The 25,865-nt window shown below is 39.5% G+C and overlaps 1 protein-coding gene across 1 annotated transcript in view; it reads right to left on the bottom strand.

The window, feature by feature from the left end:
* Positions 1–3,408: 3,408 nt before the first annotated feature.
* PAPPA (pappalysin 1) overlaps positions 3,409–25,865 on the bottom strand; it is a 302,275-nt gene continuing 279,818 nt past the window's right edge. The window contains exons 18-22 of the mRNA XM_075835544.1: positions 21,886–22,036; positions 19,967–20,079; positions 12,847–12,918; positions 10,352–10,450; positions 3,409–5,755 (exon numbers count right to left, since the gene is read on the bottom strand). Coding sequence (XP_075691659.1) covers positions 5,651–5,755; positions 10,352–10,450; positions 12,847–12,918; positions 19,967–20,079; positions 21,886–22,036 — 540 coding nt within the window. The 3' untranslated portion in view covers positions 3,409–5,650. The remainder of the gene's footprint in view (positions 5,756–10,351; positions 10,451–12,846; positions 12,919–19,966; positions 20,080–21,885; positions 22,037–25,865) is intronic.

The following is a 25,865-nucleotide window of genomic DNA, read 5'->3' as shown; positions in this document are numbered from 1 at the left end:
TATGACATTCTTAATAAATAAGCTCTACTATTTACATCTTTATATATTGCTTGAAGGTTTTCAATTATATTTTTTTTCTCAAACAAAAAAAAATCTAAAATACAACAATACAGAGCAGCACAAATACACATGAAGTGTGGAAGGGAGAGGACGAGGAGGAGAGGAGTGAACATTACAGTAGGTATGGAGACATGTTCTTAAGAGAAGGTCATTATTTCAGTTGTTCTTGATCAAAAAGACTTTAACAGATTCCATAATATCACAAATAAAAGTTCCATTACAAGACATAAATAAGGAAGAGCAGTTTGCATAATAGACGTACGTTACATTTCTTCTGAGGAGATCACAGTTTTTATATGGAGACTTAGCATGAAATATATATAGAGAAGCAATTGACAGTGGGCCTGGCTACATACACAATGCCATGTTCACACACACACACACACACACACACACACACACACACGCACATACACACATGCACATACGCACACACACACACACACACACACACACACACACACACACACACAAACAAACACACACACACCTTATTCTTGACACAGGCAGGTAATGTCATTATAATCTTTATGTGGTGAATATTACTTACCATCTGCTGGTGTAAACTGGATTTGAGCACTCAGACCTGCCTTTAAAGCGAAATTAAAAAGTCTGTATTTTCATCTCTTTATTAGGTTTTTTGCTTCCCATTATAATAATTGTTCTCCATGGCATATAATAAAGAGTAGGTTCACCCCGACACATTATTTTTGTTTAATATAGTCTAATCTTAAACTCCCAGCCGCCCGTTTGTTAAAGGTGTTGTCCCATCAGGACAGCCTTTTCCCATATATCTTATAAGGATGTCATAACAATGGGGGTGTCTCGATCTTTGAGCTAGACCGGAGAGCCGCTAACAATCGGAAGCTCTCCCTCTGGTAGACACCCATGTAAAACATGGACAGCCATTCATCTGAATGTCTGTATGGCAGGCCGTTGGCTAGGAGTCTGTTATAAGACCCCTTTAAATGTCGATTTGCTGATCGCATATATAATGCTTTGGTATACTTAGTATACCAAAGCATTATTGCCTGTCAGTGTAAATCTATGCCTCCGGTATGGCTTAACAGGCATTTGCTGAAGACAGACCTGGGGGTCTTTGTTAGGCCCCCGGCTGCCATGGAAACCCGACGGCGCCCCACGATTTCTTTGCGGGGTCGCCGATGGGGTGACAGAGGGAGCTCCCTCCCTCTGTCAAACACATTAGATGTCGCTATTGGCAGCGGCATTTAATGGGTTAAACTGCCGGAATCGGAGCGCGCTTCGATTCCGGCAGTTGCAGCAGGAGCCAGGCTGTGTATAACAGCCGTGCTCCTGCCGCTGATCGTGTGGGTACACTGTCAGTACCCGCGCGATCTCAGGACAGATATATCCGTCCTCCTGCGCGAACTAGCAGCTGCAGAGGACGGATATATCCGTCCTTCGGCGTTAACAGGTTAAAGAGGTCGCTGGGCATCAGAAACACGTCTTTTGTCTTAGCACAAAAAGTGGCAAAACAAAATATGCTGTATTATGTTGTAAAAAGCTCTAAAACTCTATATAGTACACACATGCATACAGATGCAAATGTGTAGATTCTCAAGGGTTTTTGTCCATAATGTAAACTGTATTGCAGAAAATGTATGCTACCTAAACGCCAAAATATACTCTATGCATTACGACAATAACGCAAACTTTATGGGGACAAGCGATTGCTAAATTGATCGGCCCTCTATATGGGCAGGAAATCTGCCCATTAAAACGACCCATAAATCTACTGCTTAAAAATGCAAATTACTGTTCTGCGATCAGAGACATTTACCCCAAAGACTTACAGGGCCGAAACTGCCCGTTGTGGGAAAATGTATTAGTAAATTAGTGTGTGAGGAACGAAGAACTTAAAGAAACAGTATCCTCTGTGATAGAGATTATAGGTTTCTAATCTATAAAAAACCCTAATAATACTACACTAATGTGTGCAAATTAGTTATTGTAGATAATGAACCCAAACTGCTTAAAAACGTGTTAAAGTTTTTTTTTTTCAGTTTTATGTACATGAAGCACCATCACCGTATAGTTCTAAACTTATTCAACTTTGAATACATTTATTTCAATCCCTTACCATTTGCAAGATATCTGCTTGTTGTCAGTAAAGAGAAAGATTTATGCTGCTCTAATAATTTCACTTATAGAGAATTGAAAAGAATGGAAACAATGTGGCAAACTCTCAATTATGTTAGGTATAGTGTAAGGTCTGTATGGATTTTTACCCTCAGGACAAACATATTGTTTTTGTTCACTGACAGCAGGCAGAGATCTTGAAAATTTGGGGGAAATAAAATACAACGTTACATAACGTTTTATTATACAATGATTGTATAAATTGGAAATTGTATTGCTATAGCCAGAAAATGTATTGATTTATTAGTACGCATGGGAATTGCTTTCACCTAAATAGGAGCTAAGGGGGGTATTTGGGGTGATGTCTTACCTACTAGCCTGGTGTTATTAGGAAATTTACTATATGATATGATACTTAAAAAGCTCTGTGTCAAATTCTCTTTAAGTTTAAAATGTGTCTACATTGTTTTGTTTCACCCCCCCCCTATATTAAAAACTGTTGCAAAACGGTCGATCAGTATTTAAAAATAAGTGTATTACATACTTTTGCAAGGTACTATATTTACTGATATTCAGCAACAGATCGCTGCGGATCTGACTCCTGAGAGCTCCAGCAAACCCTTGATTTTGCCATGGGAGGTCGCAACCTTACGTATAGGGGCAGCTGCGGGGGAAATGTAGTGTTACATGTCAGCCATTTAAATGAAGGGCAAAACATGTCATTCATGGACGAGTCGGGTAAGCCAGAGCAAGAGCCGTTCTTTATGACCAGCTTTCCATTTTTTCTAATTGAAGCGGGTCCCAGGTTGAAGAGGTTGTCATGAGAAAACCCCTCTAACAAAACAGTTTTTTTTATTTTATTGTTAGTTCTCTTAAAGGGATTGTCCAGTTTCTGCTAAAGTTATTGTTATTTTTTGTATAATTAAAAGTTATACCATTTTCTATTATCATTTTAATTCCTCACGGTTTTCAAGATCTCTCCTTTTTTTTTTCAGTAGGAACATTCATTCTTTACTTCCAGCGGATCAAATTTTGTCCATAGTCATGTGATGGACACACAGGTGCACGGCTCGTTACAGTATGTGTATCAGAGCTGGGTCTTCTAATGATTCCAGCACCTGCGTGTCCATCACATGACCATGGACAGAAATGTTTTCACTGGAAGTAAACAATGAATGTTTCTACTAAAACAAAACAAGCAGAGATCTTGGAAGCAGTGAGGAATTAATACAGATAGTATATTGGAGAATTGTATCACTTTTAATTGTACAAATAAATAACATTAATTTTACAAAAAAAAAATAACGAATTTTACGGAAACTGGACAACCCCTTTAATTGTCTCTTGCTGAATATTATGGAGGTCTGTGTGCTCATCCATTTCATTTCACTCTTGTGTTCATTCCAAAATAACCACTCCTTTGTTATTTGCAATGAAACAAAGCTATATTGTTCAATATGGCATATCAGGTTATAGTAGTGTGTTTATGGAATGGAATAAAGCAGGTTCTAGGTCACTTTGAGTATGCTAGCAGCAGCCTCGAAGAATATCAATAACTGAGATGCAGTAACTGGAGCTTAGTGAATTACTGATTGAAAAAAAATAGTTGTTTTAATTTTCAGTCTAATGTAGAAAGCAAAATGCACACGTAACATTTTATAGCAAAAATGAATCTCACACACTGGGAAAGATATACAAGATCAATAAACATGCTCTTAGCCATCGCCACGCAGGCAGGGTGGCTATAGCTCTCTGCTTTACAACTACTTACATTACGTCCCTTTAAAAACACACACTTCGCATCTTATTTTTGGACCATGCAGTTTAAAAAAAATTGTTGCAAAAATTTTCTATATTTTTTTTGTTTTGCTTTCTTCTTTTTTTTTTTTCTTTTTTTTTAAAACACAGGAAAAAGAACTAAACAAAACTGACAGTTTAAGCCAGTGAAATTGAAACCAGAAAGGAGGTAGCTGAAACCTGCTCTGAAAACACCCTCAGGGAATGCCCTAATCCTTCAGGGATTGAAGAGGTAAAAAGCTGCCGTTTTAAATAGATCTGAACCGGGACAATCCCATGTCTTTTTGCCACAAGGCCTCTACTTTGACATGCTCAGAATAATTTTCTTGCCTACACAGTGCTTTAACAAACAGACGCTCATCTTTCAGCAGCAGCTAGAAAATAGTATCCATCCCATGTGAAAATGACTTTTCATGTGTACCCCAACTCAACGGAGACTTCTCAGCAGCATACAGTAAGCATCACCATGCTAGACTGGCCCTCCAATACTATTTTATAACAGCACTGTTCAGGCTGTTACAAAACATCACATAAAGAAACAAAAAAACAAATGACATGGTTGTAATCCAAGACTAATCCACCACTGGTCTACTCAAGAATTATGAGCCCCCAATAAACATGTTTTATATTTCACAAAGCAAATGATAATAGATAGCACATGTATCCAACAAATATGACAGTAATGAATGATACAATAGTGAAATAAAACAAAATGATAAAAAAAAAAAACCTTGAAGAAATGAGTACGGGCAGTGTTCTCTAAAAAGAAGAAATCCATAAATAGTGCTCATGGATTCGTTCTAAAATATAATACTGATAAAACCCACTTAATTTTACAGACCATCTAAAACCCAAGTGTATTATGAATGAGCAGCTGGAGAAGACTCCACTGAATGCAATCTATTATTGACTCTAAAACAACTACGAACATCTCAGGTCTCGAAGCTTCATGCTACCATGAAGTTCTAACCCATCTCAAAGTAGCTGATAGTTTGGTCCCTGTAAATTGGACGAGGCCTAAGGGTGTAAAGGCAGGCTAAAGACGAGATTTAAGGCAGACTGGTTGTTTCGGTTGATTTCATCTTGACCTGACACAGTAAGAAGAATGGCTGTATGGGACATAGCAGCAGGAATAGCAGCAACGGTTATGCTCAAACTAGGGTTGGGTTTTGGTGGATTATGATAAATGATGTATGTCTGTTATGAGGCAGTTAGATGTTCTCCTAACAAACCTTCCAAAAGTAAAAGTGCACAGCTCGAGGTTTGATGGAAAAGAAACACTAAAGCTTGCATCGACTGCAAACCTAAACATCATCTTCCAGTTTCATTCGTCACTCCTGTTTCACCTTGAAATCTTCACAGTCTACCATCTGCGTGGGGAAAAGGAGGACTGAAATGTCCAGTCTAACTGGCTGAAAATCAATGTGTTTATGGCTTGTATTTTGTCTTCTTTTGGCCATACCACAGCTTAACACTTATATATTATTTCTGTGTTTGTTCCTTATGGCATTCAAATCATAATGCATAAATCGAAGCTCTTCATTTCTATAGAAAAATGTCAGACTGGTCAGCATGTTATGGTTTCTTATAGGGAAACACAATCCAGTTCAGCAGCTATTATTAAAATAACAGAGGGAATGTGATGTGTTTTCCAGTCTGCCATCAGTTGTGGTCATGCAAACGGTACAGAATGCTATCCATGGCTTGGACTTTGCGTATTCGGGTTGTTTTCCTTTGTATTGGGGTCCAGACATGCACACTTCTTCTGTATATCACAGTCTGCAGGAAATGGAACCACCTGTAAAGAATATGAGACAGACAAGTAAGGTAAATTTTGCCTTTCAAGTTCAGACATCTAGTGGTTCAGAACTACAATCAAATATTACCACATTTTTTTAAATACAAAAATAAAGGGTGTAAATATATTAACTGAACATGAGGTATGTGATAAAACATGTCATCTATTATGGTCCATAAATGTAAAACTATGAAAAGGGCTATCACTGACTAGAGACTCGGTCAGAGACTAATGCCTCATGCACACGACCGTTGTGCCACTCGGGCCGTTTTTGACGACATCCGAGTGGCACCCGATAGTCTTCATGAACCCATTCACTTTAGCGGGTGAATCGAGTCCATGAAAAATGGTCCGAGTCTCTGATCCGAGGAAAGATAGAACATGTCCTATCTTTCCTCGGATCACTGACGGGACTCGGAAGGCGCACACGGTTGTGTGCATGAGGCGTAAGACTCTAGCTGAGTCTAATATTGGTAAAGGGCTTGTTTATGTTTAACTGGGGAAATATACAATTTAAGATAAATCTTTTATAAAAACCTTCAAGGTATTGGATTCTAATCTTGCCAAAACATATTTTTTAATACTATTGTTCATGATGCAAGGCTTTAGCATCCTTTACACAGGTGAAGAACTCACAAGTCTGAGACTCACAAGCCGGTCTTAACCCCTTAACGACGCAGCCTAGTTTGGGCCCATTTTTAAAATCTGACATGTGTCACCTTATGTGGTAATAACTCTGGAATGCCTATACATATCCAAGCGATTCTGAGATCGTTTTCTCGTGACACATTGGACATTATGTTAGTGGCAAAATTTTGTCGATGTATATTCACTGTTTATTTGTGAAAAATAGCAAAATTTGTATTTTTCTGAATTTAAATGTATCTGCTTGTAAGACATGAATTTGTCAAGGGGTATAGTGGGCATTTAGACTCCACAGGTTTTTTTGCTGCATTTTGTGGAATTAGGCTGTGCAATTGAAATTCTATTTTTTTCCGATAAAAAGTAGGTACCAATTTACAATTTTTACAGGAAATAAAGGAGAAAAAGCACCCCAACATTTGAAAAGCAATTTCTCCCAATTACGGCAATACCCCATATATGGTCATAAACTGCTGGTTGGAGAAACGGCAGGACTCAGAAAGGCAGGAGTGTGGATTGGTTTCTGGGCACCATGTCGCATTTGCAGAGCTTCTGTGGTACCAGAACAGGGGAAACCACTTAAAAGTGACCCCATTTTAGAAACTACACCCCTTGAGGAAATAATTGTAGTTTTCATGGGGTGCAGTTTTTAAGAGGCATGGTGACAAAGAAACAGCTATTCTACTATTGTTTTATTTATTCCTTTTTTTTTACACCGCTCACCATACGCTATAAATGACATATTCACTCTATTCTGCGTGGCGATACGATTACGGCGATACCATATGTTTATAGTTTTGTGGTGTTTGCACAATAAAATACTTTTTATAAAAAATCATTTACTTTTTTTGTTGTCATATTCTAAGAGTTATGAACTTAGATGTGATCGGTAACAGCTCGATCCTGCCCCTACTAATTTAAAAGGTGTCGGCCGACGCTGGGGGGGCCGGGAGTATACTGCAAGGGGGGTCTGGGCGTTTTACTGACAGCAGAGGGCTCTATAGGGGGGAATAATCCCCCCCCACAGAGCCCTCACAACTTCCTATACTGGAAGGTTAGGGGGGGTCTGAGCATCCGACTGACTGCTCTAAAGAGGGGGGGCAGAATACTCCCCCCTATAGAGCCCCCTGCAGTGAGTCAGACGCTCAGACCGCTATCCTTCCATTATAGTAACGTGAGGGCTCTATGGGGTGGATTATTCCCCCCCATAGAGCCCTTGGCTGCTAGTAAAATGCCTAGACCTCCCTTGCAGTATACTCCCGGGTCCCGGTCCCCAGCTATGGCCGACCGACACCTTTTAAATTAGTGATGGCAGGAGCGTGAGCACTGTAAGTGGCGCTCAGTTTTTAATACAGGCCACCGCTCACCTCGTGCATCTCGTCACTTCTCTTCTTGAGGAGAGAGCGCTCGACCGCTCCTTCTACAGACCGGCTCCTCTCTGGCGGCACGTGCTGCGTACAGCAGCAGAGAGGAGGAGGAGTGTTACACACGTGCCCATCATGCGGCACGTCAGGTAAGTAAAATAAGGCATGCCCCCTCCCCCGGGTCCAGTCCGACCCTGGTTCAAAATGCTGCCACCCCATTTTCGGCTAGGTGGTGCCGCCTGAGGCTGTCGGCTCACCTCGCGTCATGGCAGGCACGCCACTGCTTCTAGCAACGCCCCCTCCTATGAACAGAGCAGCAAGAAGAGCACATTCATCACCATTAACCACTGCCTCTTCACAACTCTGATGTCTGGTGAGTTCAGGCAAGGGTGGGAGCAATATAGCTGCCAATATCTTCTGTGGCTGGCATTGTATTGAGGCACTGTGGCTGGCATTGTATTGGGGCAATGTGGTTGGAATTGTATTGGGGCACTGTGGTACTGTATCTATACCCTTTCTAAATATTACCCAGGAAATGTACAGTTAAAGATAATTCATTTTTCTGCTCTTTTATGCTACAAATTATGGGTGCGTTTTATGGTCCAGTGCGTCCTATAATCGGAAAAATATGGGTAACTACGACTCACCTCTTCTCGGAGAGGCATGCTCAGCAGAAAACGGGATCATAGAGGTCTATGAGTCCATCTTCAGCTAACCCCGTCTTTCCGAGAAAGACTTTCCGGGAAAGATAAACTAATGCCATTACAGCCGAAGGGACACAATGCTCGGCTGAGCACGTCTGCCCCTTTCGATTCAGAATTCGTGGGGGTCTCAGCACCCGGACGGCCAGCAATCAAAACTTATGTCCAAAGTTTTACAAAATTACATTTACTCTTTAACAAAAGGACTATACCCTTAAAAGTGAGATTCATATATTTTTTTATGACTATTCAATAATAAAGAATATTTGATATTTCTGCTCCTATCATGTCCTAAAGGAATTTCACTGTAGAGCCAAATACAAAAGTTATTTATAAATGCAGACACTGTGATTATCATTACATAGTTTAAATTATTTTCCAGCGTGCCCAGAGACTCTCTCAATTTAGTAAAAATATTTTATTCTTTAAACCCATACTTATTTTTCATTTACAATTTAATTACAATCGCTAAATTTCTTGATTTCTCAATGTCAAGATATTTATGTAGTCCGAAGATAACGTCAGGCCTGGGCGTCTTTTTTGAAGGGGACCTCAGCCAATACACGTCGCCTGCTGATTAAGATACTTACCGTTCCTGGCTCCTGTTCCTGTGCAATTGACGTTGATCATTGCTACTGACTCTGACCTTGTTCCCGACCTTGGCCTTGTTCCCATATGCGTTCCTGCCTTGCTCATTGAATTGTTTGCCTGGTATCTGCTGTTCTACTCCTGGCTATCTCCTGACTATGCTCCTGTCTCATCCCCTGGCCTGTTGCATCCCGGACGTTCTCCTGGTGATGAACCCTTGGCTTCATCCTGACTCCGATACTATTCTATCAGCACTACTGTCGCTAATCCGTGACTATTCTGGAGACCGCGACCTGGTGATCTTCCGGCAGCAAAGTCCATACCTCTTTGTTGGGGTTAAGGGTGAAGACCAAGGATCCCTTAGATTCCGCACTCCAGATTATGCGGCTCAGAAAATCCACATATCCAGTATGTGACTGTAACACTTTATCACGTTTCTCAGTACAAATCTCTAGATTACTGTGTGGTCTTGAAAAACTAAAATTTCTGGAACAGAAGGCAGAATTCTGTTTCTCATTTATCTTTGTCTATAAGGAATCCCTCTGTAAACAAGAACACTCCAGCAGATACGCCCTTACACAAAGACATTTAATAAAAAACTGCAGTGCTGGTAGTAAACACGGATATTTGGTCCAAGTGAAAATGACCATACTTTAATCTATCGTCTTCCAATGAAAGAAGCAGCTCGGAGCTGCCTGGAAGCTGAATGGTTACAGATGCAGGTGCTTTATAACGGTGCCAATTGGCATTAATTCTATTGACATTCAGAAATGTTTTCTTCTAGTTAGTGAGATACATAAAATTACAATTAGACGAGAAGTAAAAGGGTAGCAGAACATGAAGATAAAGAATGAAGTGAGTAAAGATCTCTAAGGTTTGTAGGTTATAATTGGATGCATGCGGAAGACCCTTCATATGGGATTGTGTACAGGGGAGATTACTAGTTAAACCTAACTGCATATCGCTAATGGTGGGTCCGACTGCGGTGAATAAAGGCTAAATTGCCGTATCTGTACAGTGCCTGGACAGTGAAAAAGTTATAAGAAACCACAGTATTTATTCTAATCCGAGTGATCAGACCCCACGATCAGCAAGTGATGGCATATACTAGCAATATGCTCTCACTTGGAAAACCCCTTTAGGTAAATTTTACCTGAAGGTAGAAAAGATAGACATGTTTCCCTCAAACTTTGTTTTTAATGTTGATAACTATGAGGTGCACAGGGCTTTACATGACTTTTTTAAATCTCCAAATCAAACAAAAAGATACAATAAATAAATAAGAAAAGGTTTGATCTTACCCTTTTTTTCTTAACAGTGGAGACACAGCAATCTCCTCCATCATAGTCACAAAAGGCCCAGTTGTTTACCCCATCACAATAATTGTCTGCAATAAATGGCTGTAATAAAAAAATAACAAAAAATAGATAATTGGTTTTCTTATATTTTATGTACATTCTTGTTCAATTTTTATTGTTAGGTGATTTTTTTTTTTATATAGATTCATTTCTGTCCCAGTATAAAAATGACTTATTGAGGAGACAAAACATTTTAGTCTACCACAGATACATGTGAATCCCTCTTTTATTAATGTATTCTTTAATGCAGTACACGGAATCTCTATAGGGCATTAGGTGAAAGCAGTCACAAAGTCTCTATACTATATTGAATTTTATTGTAACATGAAAAAAACGAACTGCAGTAGAAACAGGCAGATCCTAGGATGAGACTAAGGTGTGTACAATGAGTCACCAAGGACGAAACAGAAACCGTCCGTTATATCAAAATCCAAGACTTATTAAGGGCATGGCCACACGTGGCGGATTTCCTCCACAACTGTCCGCATCAATGCCGCACAGAATCTGTGTTGCAGATTCTGCTGCGGATCTGCACAAAATGTGCAGTAAATTGATGCGGACTAGCTGCTGCGGACTGCGGTAAAAGTACTTCCCTTCTCCCTATCAGTGCAGGATAGAGAGAAGGGCCAGCACTTTCCCTTGTGAAAGTCAAAGAAATTCATACTTACCGGCCGTTGTCTTGGTGACGCGTCCCTCCTTCGGCATCCAGCCCGACCTCCCTGGATGACGCGGCAGTCCATGTGACCGCTGCAGCCTGTTATTGGCCTGTGATTGGCTGCAGCCGTCACTTAGACTGAAACGTCATCCTGGGAGGCCGGACTGGAGACAGAAGCAGGGAGTTCTCGGTAAGTATGAACTTCAATTTTTTTTACAGGTTGCTGTATATTGAGATCGTAGTCACTGTCCAGGGTGCAGAAACAGTTACTGCCGATCGCTTAACTCTTTCAGCACCCGAGACAGTGACTATTTACTGACGTCTCCTAGCAACGCTCCCGTAATTACGGGAGCCCCATTGACTTCCTCAGTCTGGCTGTAGACCTAGAAATACATGGGTCCAGCCAGAATGAAGAAATGTCATGGCAAAAAAGCAAGACGCATCCGCAGCACACATAACATGTGCATGACAGCTGCGGACTTCATTGCGGAATTTAGAATCTCCACTGAAGTCAATGGAGAAATTCCGCCATGAGTCCGCCACTGCTCCGCAACAGACAGAGCATGCTGCGGACACCAAATTCCGCTCCGCAGCCTATGCTCCGCAGCGGAATTTTACGCCTCGTCTAAACGAACACTTCTAAATAGAAGTGGAAGGCAATGGAGAAACGGCTCCGCTGCGGATTAACGCTGCGGAGTGTCCGCAGCGGAATTTAAGTGAAATTCCGCCACGTGTGAACCCAGCCTAATACTGTAAACTATTAGAGGGGAAAGAAAAATACCTTGCCTTATTCATCAAACCTGTATGACAGAAAAGTGCGGTTAAAACATTTTAATATATGAAAGTTGAGCTCTGATTGGTTGCGTTCATAAATTGACTTGCGGTGCAGATTTTAAATCCACAGCATGTCAATTTATGCTGCGTTTTCGTTGCTTTTCAGTTGCGGGTTTTTCCCATTGAATTCAATGGGTATACAAAACCCACAACAAATAACCAAGTGTTGCGACTTCTGCGGTGGATACGCTGCACTTCCACTACAAAAGTCACAATTCAGAAAAAAACAACTTTTTGGGGTTTGAAATTACTAAAAAAAGATTATACTTACAATGCGGGCGATGCTTCGTTCTGTTTTTCTAGGCCGGCCTCCTGGGATGATGTTTCATACCATGTGACTACAGTCAATCACAGGCTGCAGCGGTCACATGGACTGCAGCGTCGTCCCAGGAGGCTGGACTGCCCAACAACAGAGGGATGCGTCACCATGACTTTGACCAGGGTAAGTATGAACTTTTTTTCTAGTGCTGCTTTCTACAGCGAAAATTTTGCCTGAAATACTGCACCATAATGTGGTGCGGTTTTTCGGACAGAATGTGCGCGGGTTCTAGGTCGGATACACTGCTTAGTTTTACGCAGCGTATCCGACCTGTGGGAACCCGGCCTTACAGTTTACAATGTCTTGTTACATGTACTTGGCCTTTCATTACATTTAGGGGGGCTTTCCTATGGAGACAAACGATTCTAAATAAGTACACACTACAAGGGACCGTTCACCCTCCCCCTATATGCTAAATTCATATTCACTACAAGCCGGCTCTTAAGATCAATTGATCTAATACTTCTTGCGCTCTTTTTATTTTCCAATTTCCCCTTCCCGATTTATTATATTGTATATTAATTATACTCTGTCCGTCTATTACCATTATTACAGTTTACTGCATGTTAATACCTTTTGTCTTTAATATTTCCAATATTTATAAAGAACAAGCAAAGGGTCAAAATTTACCTCACACCTCTTGATACAATGAAGCTCTTCTGAGAGTGGATACCATTGCTTTCTTCCTGTACATATAATTTTCTATAAAAACAAAATTTTATTGTAATCATATATGTTTAAATAGTGAGAAACAAAGGTAAATTAGATCAAAATTCCTTAGTGTTCAGTCAAATGCGGGAAGTTGTGTGGCAACATTTTTGGTTTCTGTAGCAAGTTCCAATAAGGTGAATTTCTGCAACACAATCTGCCGCATATGAACTTACCCTTAGGCCGGATTCGCACGAGCGTGTTTGGTCCGTGATATACAGTCCGTATGTCGGCGGCATTTCCCAGACCGAACACACTGCAGGGAGCCGGGCTCCTAGCATCATAGTTATGTACGATGCTAGGTGTCCCTGCCTCTCCGCGAAACTACTGTCCCGTACTGAAAACATGATTACAGTACAGGACAGTTTTCCCGCAGCGAGGCAGGGATTCCTAGTGTCATAAATAACTATAGATACTATATATATATATATATATATATAACTCTATATCACAGACCGAATGCGCTCGTGTGAATCCGGCCCTCTACTACAGAAATATATAGAACATTTTGTACTGTAAAGAATTAGCAATATAATAGCAAGTACTATACTACTTATTGTAAAAGCAAATATAGAGCCAACGCTGTGGGAAATTGGGCTATACAAAATGAGTTTCTTTTTCATTTATTTTTTTATTAATTTTAAAGGATTAGTGTTCAGGACCCTCCTCTATAAACTATAGTGGAGTGCTGCTAAGGCCAGATTCACACGAGTGAGTTCAAACTCAGACGTGAAAGACTGCTGTTTTTCACGTCCGAGTTGCACACGTGTGAGTCCCATTTTCACGGATCCCCATAGACTTGAATATGTCGAGGGATCCGTGAAAATGTAAGAAAATAGAACAAGTTCTATTTTTCAATGGAACCTTCACACTGTCCGTTGAAACAACGGCCCTGTGAATGGCTCAACAGAATAACATGCGTCCGTGTGACGGCCGTTGTTTTAACGACTGTTGCACGGACGTATACTACGTCGTCTGAATTTGGCCAAACAAGGAGCAGCTCTCTCATTCCATTAATATGTTTTCGTTTTAGCTGCATAGAGATTGTAGCCTAAGTGTCAGTTCACACTGAGTTTGTTGGCGCTGATTTTGAAGTGGGAACCACTTTGGAATCAGCGCAAAAAAACGTCTCAAATTGCCCCCCATTGATTTTTTTTCCTGGGCGGCATGTTCTTTCTTCCAGCGGTTTCCACCTCTGACCTCCCATTGAAATCAATGGGGGCAGAAAAAACCTATGGTGCTAGTTTTTGAGTGGTTTTTTTTAGCGTTTTTTTGCCCTTGGTCCTTGTATTAAAATTATATGGCCATAAGCAAAAAACGCAGTGAAAAACGTGGCAAAATAATTCCTTAGGAAATTTTGAGGCAGATTTTTTCTGCCTGCAAAAAACTCATTGTTAACTAAAAGCTATGTACACCTTTGAAATTGTGTATTTTTTCAATTTCATTTCAATTTTTTGTGGTTTTTTTGTAATGTCTATCAGTGTGTTTTGTGCAACTTTTTAAATACTTTTTCATTAAAAAAATTGTTACTTTTTGAGATACAGCTGCTTTCTATCCTGTATACAGAGTAGCTGTATCTAGCGCTGAAACCTATATCTCTCAGGTCAGTGGGACTTACGGGTACAGTGTTAGCGGGTCTTTTGTGTCTCTGACATGCAGGTTCAAGCTGTTACCGATCACATCTAAGTTCACAAGTTCATTAGATGTGACCGATTACAGGTGGATCCTGTGCGTTAGAAACAAGCAGGACCCACTGATACTGAACCTGTCAGTTCCGCTGACCTGACGGATTGAGGTCTCAGCGCTAGATACAGCTGCTCTATAGACAGGAGGGAAAGCAGCTGTATCTCAAAAAGTTAAAATATTTTTTAATAAAAAGTATTTCGAAAGTTGCTCCAAAAACACAACACTAACATTTATATTAAGAAAAAAAAAATGGTTTCAAAGGTGTACATAGCTTTTAAGTCTTGATTCTGATTTCAGAAAAATATTTAAATGAAAACAAAATCAATAAAGTTTTAACATTTTTGGAGTATCAAGTATGTTTGACATAATTTGCAGTAATTACAATGGAATTATTGCCAATATTTTTTTTTTAGGACTGCTTAAAAAGGATCAAAATGTGATAGTGAAATATAGTCATTTGAACAAGCTGAAAGAGCAACACATGCCATCAAGCTCAAGGGAACTGGCGACTACACTTAAGGACGTGGCTAACTTTGTCCTTTCAGGTCGCAGCATATTTTTCTGTCTTTTGCCTCACCGCATTCCGAGAACAATAACATGCTTATTTTTTTGCTAAAAGTTCGTTATTCTTTTTTTTTTCTATCACATTTTAATACATACAAATTTGTGCTTAATTTATATTGATTCAATAAAAAAATTAATTAATTCCACCATTGTTATTTTGCAGGATTTTTTTTTTTAGTTCTTTAAACTCCCTAAATTATGTTCAAAATGTATCTAACAGGTTGAATGAGTAAGGGGATACCTAATATTTATATATGTACATAAATATATACAGTATATATATATATATATATATATATATATATATATATATATATATATATATATATACATATATATATATATATATATATATATTATGGTTAATGACTTGTTTAATAAAACATTTTTTTGAATTAAAAATAATTGTATTTATTACTTCTTTTATGTGTGCATGTTTTATTTAACTATTTTATTCAAGTTTATTACGTTTTTTTATTTCTAGTGAGAAAATTATAAAAGCAATTCCTTTGAGCTGTGCATCTGCTCAACTTGATACTCATACATGATAAAAAATGAATATATTAAATTTATTTATATGCTTATATAGTTCCATCATATTCCGCACTGCTGTACAGTAGTTGTCATCATTTACTGTCCCCGATTGGTCTCACAATCTAAATTCACTATCTGTATGTTTTATGTTTTTTGGGAGTGTGGGAGGAAACCAGAGTACCCGAAGACGCAGATGTTGTGTTTGGTCGGATTCTAGCCAAGGACTCCAGCGCTGAAAGGCAACGGCGCTACCCACTGAGCCACCGTGCTGCCCAATATAAGCAACATAAATAAATAAGCAATATAAATAAATAAAAAGTAACCCAAATCACTAACTTTCACTGCTAAATAAAGAGCATTATCCACCATCGCTGCTTATAGAGGACTTCCATCGGCTTTGTGTTTACATACCAACATCAGACATTGAATTTTTAATTGAAAAGTCTCTAGGCCTGTAAGAATTATTTTTGGGGGTATCGGGACTGTTTATACTAAGAATGTGGGATTCAATTAATGACTGTACTCAGTATCATTTATACAGTACACATGGAGTGGGGCCCAGTTTAGTCCCTAGCCAGTCCTGTTTTCTCTAGCTTACTTTATCACCAATTTTTTACGTTTAGTAATGCAATAATTATTTCATGGTGCAATACCCTAGGAATTGTGGCAGAGATGTTATGTGATCGTAAACTCCTGCTAGTCCTAAAGGCATCTCAGCACCTTACAGATTGCCGCCTCCCCAATAATTTAGGAATGGGAGTTGCTAGTCCCATCCATCTAAGGAATATGATTTGGGTGCAGGTGCAAAAATATTATTAAGTAGGGATTAACCACTAGACCAAAATGTATATTTATAGTAACCTTCTTAACACTATGTAGATTAATATTCAATCTTAGGCCTTATTCACACGAGCGTTGAATATGTCCATGTGACGGCTGTTAAAACAACGGCCGTCACACGGTCCTATGCAATTCAATGGGGCCATTCAGACATGCAGTGTTTTCACGCAGAGTGTTTCCGTTGCGTGAAACTCACTGCATGTCTTATTCTTGTGCGTTTTTTGCAGATCACGCACCCATTGAAGTCAATGGGTGCGTGATAATCACGGACACACATCCGTGTAATGTCCATGATTCACGCACCAGTTCCTCGAAATGTAAAGAGAAAAAAAAAAAAAAAGAAATGTGCACCAACACTGACATCAACATCTGATGCCACACGGAACAAACACTGATGGCACTCAGAACTGCAACGCATGAAAAACATGTCGGCTTTTTGCGGACGCAAATGGAAACATTCGTGTGAATAAGGCCTAACACAAAAGGATATTAATTACTGACTCATAGACCAACATGGATATTATTATTAACCCATACACCACCATATTATTACATATGCAGGACATGAAATATTAAATTAATATATAATATTGACTATAAAAACAATATAATAACTCTTAGACCAATAGGAACATTAGTCAGGGGCCTATCTATAGGGCGTGCAGCGGTTGCAGCTGTAGCCGGGCCCTGGACCCTGAGGGGGCCGAAAAGCCCCTCAGCCGCAAGAGAAGTCACCATTATAAATGATATATGGTAGGTGGGGGGCCTGTTATACATTTTGCTTCAAGTTATGCCTTTGATATTAGTATTAACCCCTAGACTACCAGGGGTTGTACTGCTATCAGATAGATTACGGGGACACAATTTACCCCTGGACTAACAAGGACATCAGTGATTTAACAACTATAGATATTATTAGACCCATAGTCCACCAGGGATATTATTAAACAACTAGACCACAGGAATCGCCACTGGATATCTGGGGATGGCTAAAGATATAATTGATCATTGAATGGCATAAATCACTTGACCAGCATGAGGAGTGAACATTGCGAGGACTGGAAGTTGCAAACCACTGGGGTAAATGTATGAGATCATTCCATAAGTACCTAAATATCTAAAAACGAGTGAATAATATGTGAGAGCACCGAAAGTACAAAATAAATATTCATAAAATGAATCTATCCCTATGGAACTATCGTGCAGCTAGGCATTGTGGGAAATGTATAGTAGTTCCGTGGGAGAGGAAGTTACTTCATGCAGAGATTTTAGATTCCTCCTTTCAAATCAACAAGTGGTTAACAAAAAAAAATGTATATCATCGTATTGAAAACCCCATGACAAGTATTTAGAATAAGTGTCTCCATTTCACTGGAAATGTGATTATAAACTTCTATCCAGGGCAGAAGTTCTATCACTTCTTTCGATCATATTCAGATATATAACTGTATTATGACACTATAGCTCTAAAATCTTAGCTTAGGTACCGCGGTAGAAGATATTTGGTACTTAATCATTGAAATTGAGATGCCATTTATGAGTCAGGCATAACACCACATCACTAATTCTTTAGAAGTGAATAGAATAAATGAGAACAAGTAAGGTCAGCGGAAAGAGTGTCTCCAGAAGACTTATGATGCATTGAAATTCCCTTCGCGACATAACAAGTTGCACCTCATTTATTTTCACGCAGCCACTCAAACTGGTCTATGTCTGAAAGTAATAGACATTAGATCCTGTTATAGGATGACATCAGCATTGTAAAATAATTTAATTCCATCATTAGATTTAGTGAACTATGCCAGGTGCCATAGGGACAATTCTGTTTTTACTAAATATGCCACTATGTCATCCCTGACCATACAGTAGGTTACGAAAAGAAAGTTATCTTTCTTTTCTTTTATTCAATTTGCATGATGATATCTTTTTTAATGTGTTGTATATGGGATGGAATGGAAGAGTAACAGTCTTCTTTAGGCTTTTGGGATATTGGGTACATAGTAAATAAAGTCATGTGACCGCATCATCAAATGACTGTAGACCTCAGCGACGTTTTGTCTATAGTGACGTACGTCATGTCATGTCAAAATCATAACACTGAGACTGATGGAAGCAGAATTTAAAAAAGTTATTATATTATAACATTTTTTGTTCTTTAGTATATGGGAGCTTCAAGGAGTTTGTAAAAATTAGTTTTTGACCCCTTTAGATGAATCCAAAAATAAATCAGTAACACCTTTTCATCTATAAAAAAAAATACCATCTCCTCAGCTTGCCACCTGCGTAGATGGTATCATGTATATATACACCTACCTATAAACCCACAGTGAACCTGGTCCCAATGATTGTACTTGAGTGCTGTAAAAATAATTCATAATTTAACCAAAACTAATTGTGATCCAAAATTGATTCATCACAAATTGGATGTTTTGGGCCTAACAGTGAATTGTCCTTCTCCATTTCTATCATTGTGTAAAGTGACATGATACAAATCAGGGAATTTTTAAAAAGTCATTGGTAAAAATTGTACACCATTTTGTTTTGGGGATGGATACATTTACCTAGGGTCAACTTGTAAAAATATGTTAATTGTCATTTCTAGGACTATGTTACCATCCTAGACTAAAGACACTATCCAAGTCTTATGTAAACTTGACAAGTGAGATTATTAGGAAGATTATATTGCAAGTTGCATATTAAAGGGGTTATGTGAGGACCGAAAAGTATTAACAGTGACTCACTGCAGTATGTGGGTACACTTGCTAATATACACTCCGGTCCTCCGTCGCGCTGATTATGAGATTTTAATAGATTTTTACAGTGCTGGCGGGGGACCGTAAGTCTAGTGGCGAAGTCTTCCTTCATGACAAGTCATCATGTGACACGCCCTGATGTACTCTATGTAATCGCTGTAGCAGTAGTAGAGCGATTACATAGAGTACAGCGGGGCCAGTCACATGATGACGAGTCATGAAGGAAGACTTCGCCACTAGACTTCCGGTCCCCCAGCAGCGCTTTAAAACTCTATTAAGATCTCATAATAAACGTCATGGGGAACAGGAATATATATTAGTGAGTGTACTTACACACTGCAGTGAGTCACTGCTAATACTTTTCGGTCCCCATATAACCCTTTAAGTCACTACATGGTGATTGAAAAGGAGAAAGGCTGTAAACCCGACCTAAACTTTACCATACACCTTATTTTTCTGTCTCATGTAGTAAGATGAACATGTTGGGAAATTTCTAAGTCCCTCCATTTTCTTTTTGTATTATCAGTGCCAACCAGGGGCTGGACACCATTTATTACTGCCATATTATATACAAAATAATCAAGTCATCCTTTCTTATCTCAAAATGTAGTGAATTAATAGATCAGTCAACCTCTGATACAGCATTCCACGTGTTCATGACTAACCTGCACTCTTTTTGGGTTCATCCAGTGCTGCAGGTTTCTTTCTGTCACATTCGGTGGCATTATGACTACTTCTTTCTTTTCATCCTCCAAACAAGTGACATTGCATTCGGACCCTTTTTTTTAAACAGATAAAATATGACATTGGCAATCTTTATGTACACAAATATACACTATATGGCCAATAGTATGTGGACACCACTCCTAGTAAGTGTATTTAGTTGTTTCAGCCATACCTATTGCAAACAATCAAGCACACAGCCATGTGATCTCCATAGAGAAACATTGGCAGTAGTATGGGTAGTACTGAAGAGTTCAGTGACTTTATACCTGGCACTGTCATAGGATGCAATCTTTACCACAAGTCAGATCGTATTATTTGGTCAATTGTGTTATTATTGTGATGTAGAAGCTTCGAGGAGTAACGCCACGAATTGGTAGATCATGCTGTATCATGGATGTGTCTGGGTTTGGAGAATTCCATGAGAAAGCTACCTAATGGAATGCATAGTGCCTACTGTAAAATTTGGTGGAGGAGAGACAATGGCCTAAGGCCGTTGTTAATAGTTTGGGCTCGGCCACTTATCTCCAGTGAAGGGTAACGTTAATGCTACAGCATACTGTACAAAAATAAATTGCCTGCTTCCAACTTTGTGATCCATAAAGACATGATGTGACGAGTTCAGTGTGGCAGACCTCAACCCCATCCGACACCATTGGGATGAATTGTAATACTGATTGGAAACCAGACCTTCTCGGCCATCATCAGTGCCTGACCTCACAAATGCCCTTTTGGCTGAATGGGCACAAATTCTTACAGTGCATGTTGTAATTTATGTGATTGTGGCATTCATATTGTATTTTATAAAAAGTTCTGTTAACTAGTATATACTTCATGGTTAGACTCTAAACTTTATTATTTCCCATATACTTGGAATCACCTGCTGATTATATATCATTTATTAATCTTTATCATACAGTACTATATTTTTGCAAAATCATATTATGGGCATCTACCAATTCTGCCATAGGGAACAATTTTTGGCCCGCAAGTTATGATGTCCTAATATATAATTTATGTGATTACTGTGTCATTATGAAAAAGGAATAATCTAGTGTTATGTATAGGAACCGCATTAATGGAAGGACTAGGGCTACACTACTGTGACTCACCATTTTATTACTGCACACTGAGCTCATCTAGGTTTCAGCTACTACCCTCTAGAGAGATATAGAATTGAATTGTGAGGCATTCATTTACAGCATAGTAATAACAATGGTTGAAAACTAGCTGTGCTTTAAGGCACGTAATGCCTTTTACTTGGCAAAACCCTCTCACAAATAGCGTTTCTTTTACATTGTTAATTCAACCTGCTTTCAATCAAAAATCAGTATAAGTAGTTCAAACTTATGCCTCTCATATTAATATATTTCTTGTATTTGCATATAAGTCAAACATATTTCAGAAGTGAATTAAAATGTTTTAAAGATTTTATTTTACTTACTAATATTACTATCTGGATGTATAAGGAAGTATTATTGCAAAGTACTTTAATTTCCCATTTTGAGTTGTTGTAAAACATACAGTATATCAAGCAATTGCCTTAAAATGTACCTATTGTTGTGTCTGACCTGCATATTTTGGTTTTTTCCCTTCCCTCTCCATCATTTCTGTAAAATAATCTGGCTGGTGTGATGTAAGAGCTGTGCTGTGTGCCTGACCAATAAGCTGCCTCCCTCTGCTGCTCCCTCTCCCCTCTCACAGCATTAGTTTCACACAGACACTGAGGGAAAGAAACTGCAGCATGATCCCCCTCCTCCCCCTACTCCTCTCACAGAATATAGACACTGAGGAAGAGAAACTGCATTCTGATTTGTAATTCTCCAAACCTCTTTGCTTTGTACATAACATTTGGACATACCTATTTCATATCCTTGTGCACAGTCAATCACCAACGGGTCTATAGCAGAAAGATGGGGAGGTTCACAAGGTCCCTTCATGGATTTACACAATTGAAAACTGCCACTCCAAGTCCCATCCCTTTGACAGCGGATAATATTATGTCCAAAGTCCTGCAATGAAACATATCATGAATACATGCCTATATAATAATGATCGTTAAGACAGTAACAAAACTGTTGGAATATACATGCTAAGAAAGGGTAAGTTAGGAATACTCCCCTAAAAGTCTGTGTACTTAAAGGGGTGGCCCACAATAAGAAAAAGATGGCCGCTTTCTTCCAAAAGCAGTGCCATACCTATCCATGGTTTGTGTCTGGTTTTGCATATCAGCTTTATTTAAGCGAATGGGACTGAGCTGCAATACCAGACACAAACTATAGACAGGAGTGGAGCTGTTTCTGGAAAATAGCAGCCATGTTTTTGTAATCCTGGACAACTTTTTTTTACTTTATTGTATGATGATAGTATGATCTATTGTTCATAAATGTTAATTTGAAACATGGAAACAATCCTTCTTAGTGCCATACATGACCCCTTGTTCAGTAAACCTTCGCTACATAACAGTAAAAACATTGTAATCTGCACATCTTGAACCTGTCTTGTTGAAAATGTAGGCCAATCTGTGGGCAGAGAAAGAGAAGCTGGACAGATTGATATATATTCTTGTAGCAAATGTTTAAGTATAACTTGTAATTTATTCATTTAAACCTCTGCTCATTCTGGACTTAGGAGTCCAGTGGGCGGTCCTACTTAGTGATTGACAGCTATCTCTGTATGAGGTTTAAATGCATAAATTACAAGTTATACTGAATCTTTTGCTACAAAAATCAATCTGCTCAACTCCTCCTCTATAACATGCTACCCGCAGATTGAACAGCATTTTCAATGTGATAGGTTCCCTTTAAGCAAATAATTTGTCTTGCTAAATGTAGCGCAATACTAACAGCGCATTATTTTGCCTATGATATGCTGACTCTTCGTAGATTTATTTTCTCCGAAATGTGAGTGTAACCAACTTTGGAGAATGAATACAAAAGGCAAAAATTTTGATTAATTTTAAACTGCCAAAATACTAGGAATGGAGATTACATTTTTTAGAGCCAGAACCATGCTGTCCATTTCTAATCTAAGCAGCAGGCTCTTTGTAGGCAATCCATGGTGGCACGGAAGTAATCCACAGTTTAAGCTAAAGCAGTCGCTATACTTGTACACAATAAATACCTATGTCCTGCCATAGTTACCAAATTAAATAACCAATTAAGATTTACTATTGTAAAAAAGCCAATTGATAAACTCATAGTCATGATCATCTTTTAGCAGGTACAAAGTATTCTCTCTAAAGACTGTTATTTCGGCAGGGTCTAAGGCTATGTTCAAACGCAGAGTCAAAAACGGCTGAAAATGTTTTTTGTGGTGTTTTCTGGAGCTGTTTTTGGAGCTGTTTTTCCATTGACACAATGAAGAACAGCTCCAAAAACGTCTTAAGGCTGGGTTCACACGACCATGTTACGTCCGTAAAGTACGGAACGTATTTCGGCCGGAAGACCCGGACCAAACACACTGCAGGGGGCCGGGCTCCTAGCATCATAGTGATGTACGACGCTAGGAGTCCCTGCCTCTGCGTGGAACTACTGTCCTGTACTGTAATCATGATTACAGTACGGGACAGTTGTCCTGCAGCGAGGCAGGGACTCCTAGCGTCGTACATCACTATGATGCTAGGAGCCCGGCCCCCTGCAGTGTGTTCGGTCCGGGTCTTCCGGCCGAAATACGTTCCGTACATTACGGACGTAACATGGTCGTGTGAACCCAGCCTTAGAAGTGACATGCTCCTTCTTTTTACAGGGCATTTTTTTAATGCGCCGTTTTCTAAAACGGTTGTGTAAATAAATGCCCCATCTGAACGAAGTGCCATTTTCCCCTTTGAATTTAATGGACAGATGTTTTTAGGCGCTCAACTAGCGTTTTTTTCAGGCGTATTTCGATGCGTTTACACCCTGAAATATGCCTTAATATTCTACGTGTGAACATACCCTTATATTCAACTTTGTCTTTCTTAAAATAGGTGCTCCCGGAGTTTAGGATATTATGTCATAATAAATAAAGAAAAACTGTGCACTTGAAGTGAAATCAATTTTGCTTATTCTGTATTGGTCACTTGTATACTGCTCTGTAATTCTGAGCTGATTATTGTGGGTGGGTCAGCAGAGTGATCCTTATATGCTACAGTACTATGTTAGGAGATAATCTTACACAGACATCAGCACAGGAAAGCATAATTTTTACTCACAAACACACACACACACACACACACACACACACACACACGCACGCATGTGCATGTACAGATGTAGTCATCTTTATCTTGACTTTTAACGCATTAAGTACACAGTAGCAAGATCCTTTATCTTGACTTTTTCAATGGCTTTTGTTGTGTGGTATCACGCTGCAGCAAGTTATCAGAGTCAAGATAAAGATGGCTACATCCGAACATAGTATCCTTTCAATGAAAAAATATTTGTACAGAAGTGAACAATCTCTACCGAGGGTCCCCCAACAACAAGCTGATCGCAAAGTGTTTTCCGCTGCTGGAACTACCAGCGATCAGCTGGTAACTGCGGGAAAACCTGTCCGGAAGTGTTAAATTTCCCTGCAGCGCTACTACATGGGGAATGAAGCATTACACAGTATCTATGCAAATAAATGGCTTGTCAGCGTAATGCAAGACAAGACAGGTCCTCCAGAGTGAAATACGATATTTGCAACCATTCATCACTATGGCCAAGAGCTAAGAACCCTGAACACAATTCCCTAATAGGGTATATGAAAATAATTTTTCTAAACTACACAATCCCTTTTAAAGGTTCTCTAGAATATTAAATACTGGAAGTAGGACTCAAGCCAAAAATGAAAAAACTTCACTGTGCATCTCAAACTTTATGACTAATAAGGGCCTGTTCACATCACTATTAATTTCCTTTCCGGGGTTCCGTCGGAGGCTTCCGTCGAGTGAAACCTGCAACGGAAAGTGAAAGTGAAAGCACAGCTTCCGTTTCAGTCACCATTGATCTCAATGGTGACGGAAACATCGCTAATGGTCTCCGTTCGTCACCATTCCGGCAGGTTTCCGGTTTTCCGACGGAATCAATAGCGGAGTCGACTGCGCTATTGATTCTGTCGGAAAACCGGAAACCTTCCGGAATGGTGACGAACGGAGACCATTAGCGATGTTTCGTCACCATTGAGATCAATGGTGACTGAAACGGAAGATGTGCTTTCACTTTCCGTTGCGGGGTTCACCCAACGGAAACCTCCGACGGAACCCCGGAACGGAAAGTGAACGGTGATGTGAACAGGCCCTAACTGTGTCATTTTTCTCTTGTTAAGTTTGTTTAGATTTTGTGCTCTAGTCGCCTTTAGTCACTGGGACAGGAAGTAGCTATCTGACATCTACCACTATCAAATGCACAGATAAGCCAAATGAGGCAGGGAAATTTCACGTAACGTAGGCACTCTCCTCCAGTAGGAATCAACATAATCCAGCAGTTGGTTTAAGAATGAAAATTTATTGTTTCAGAAAAATATAACGTGTTTCAGGGAGATACATTCCCCTTTAGGCTGGGTTCACACGTGGCGGAATTTCACTTAAATTCCGCTGCGGACACTCCGCAGCGTTAATCCGCAGCGGAGCCGTTTGTCCATTGACTTACACTTTAATTTAGCAGTGTTCGTTTAGACGAGGCGTAAAATTCCGCTGCGGAGCATAGGCTGCGGAGCGGAATTTGGTGTCCGCAGCATGCTCTGTCTGTTGCGGAGCAGTGGCGGACTCATGGCGGAATTTCTCCATTGACTTCAATGGAGATTCTAAGTTCCGCAATGAAGTCCGCAGCTGTCATGCACATGTTATGTGTGCTGCGGATGCGTCTTGCTTTTTTGCCA

Source organism: Rhinoderma darwinii, chromosome 8 (genome assembly GCF_050947455.1).
Source record: "Rhinoderma darwinii isolate aRhiDar2 chromosome 8, aRhiDar2.hap1, whole genome shotgun sequence".
In the NCBI taxonomy this organism is placed as follows: Eukaryota; Metazoa; Chordata; class Amphibia; order Anura; family Rhinodermatidae; genus Rhinoderma; species Rhinoderma darwinii.
This window is presented reverse-complemented; position numbering and strand designations above follow the sequence as displayed.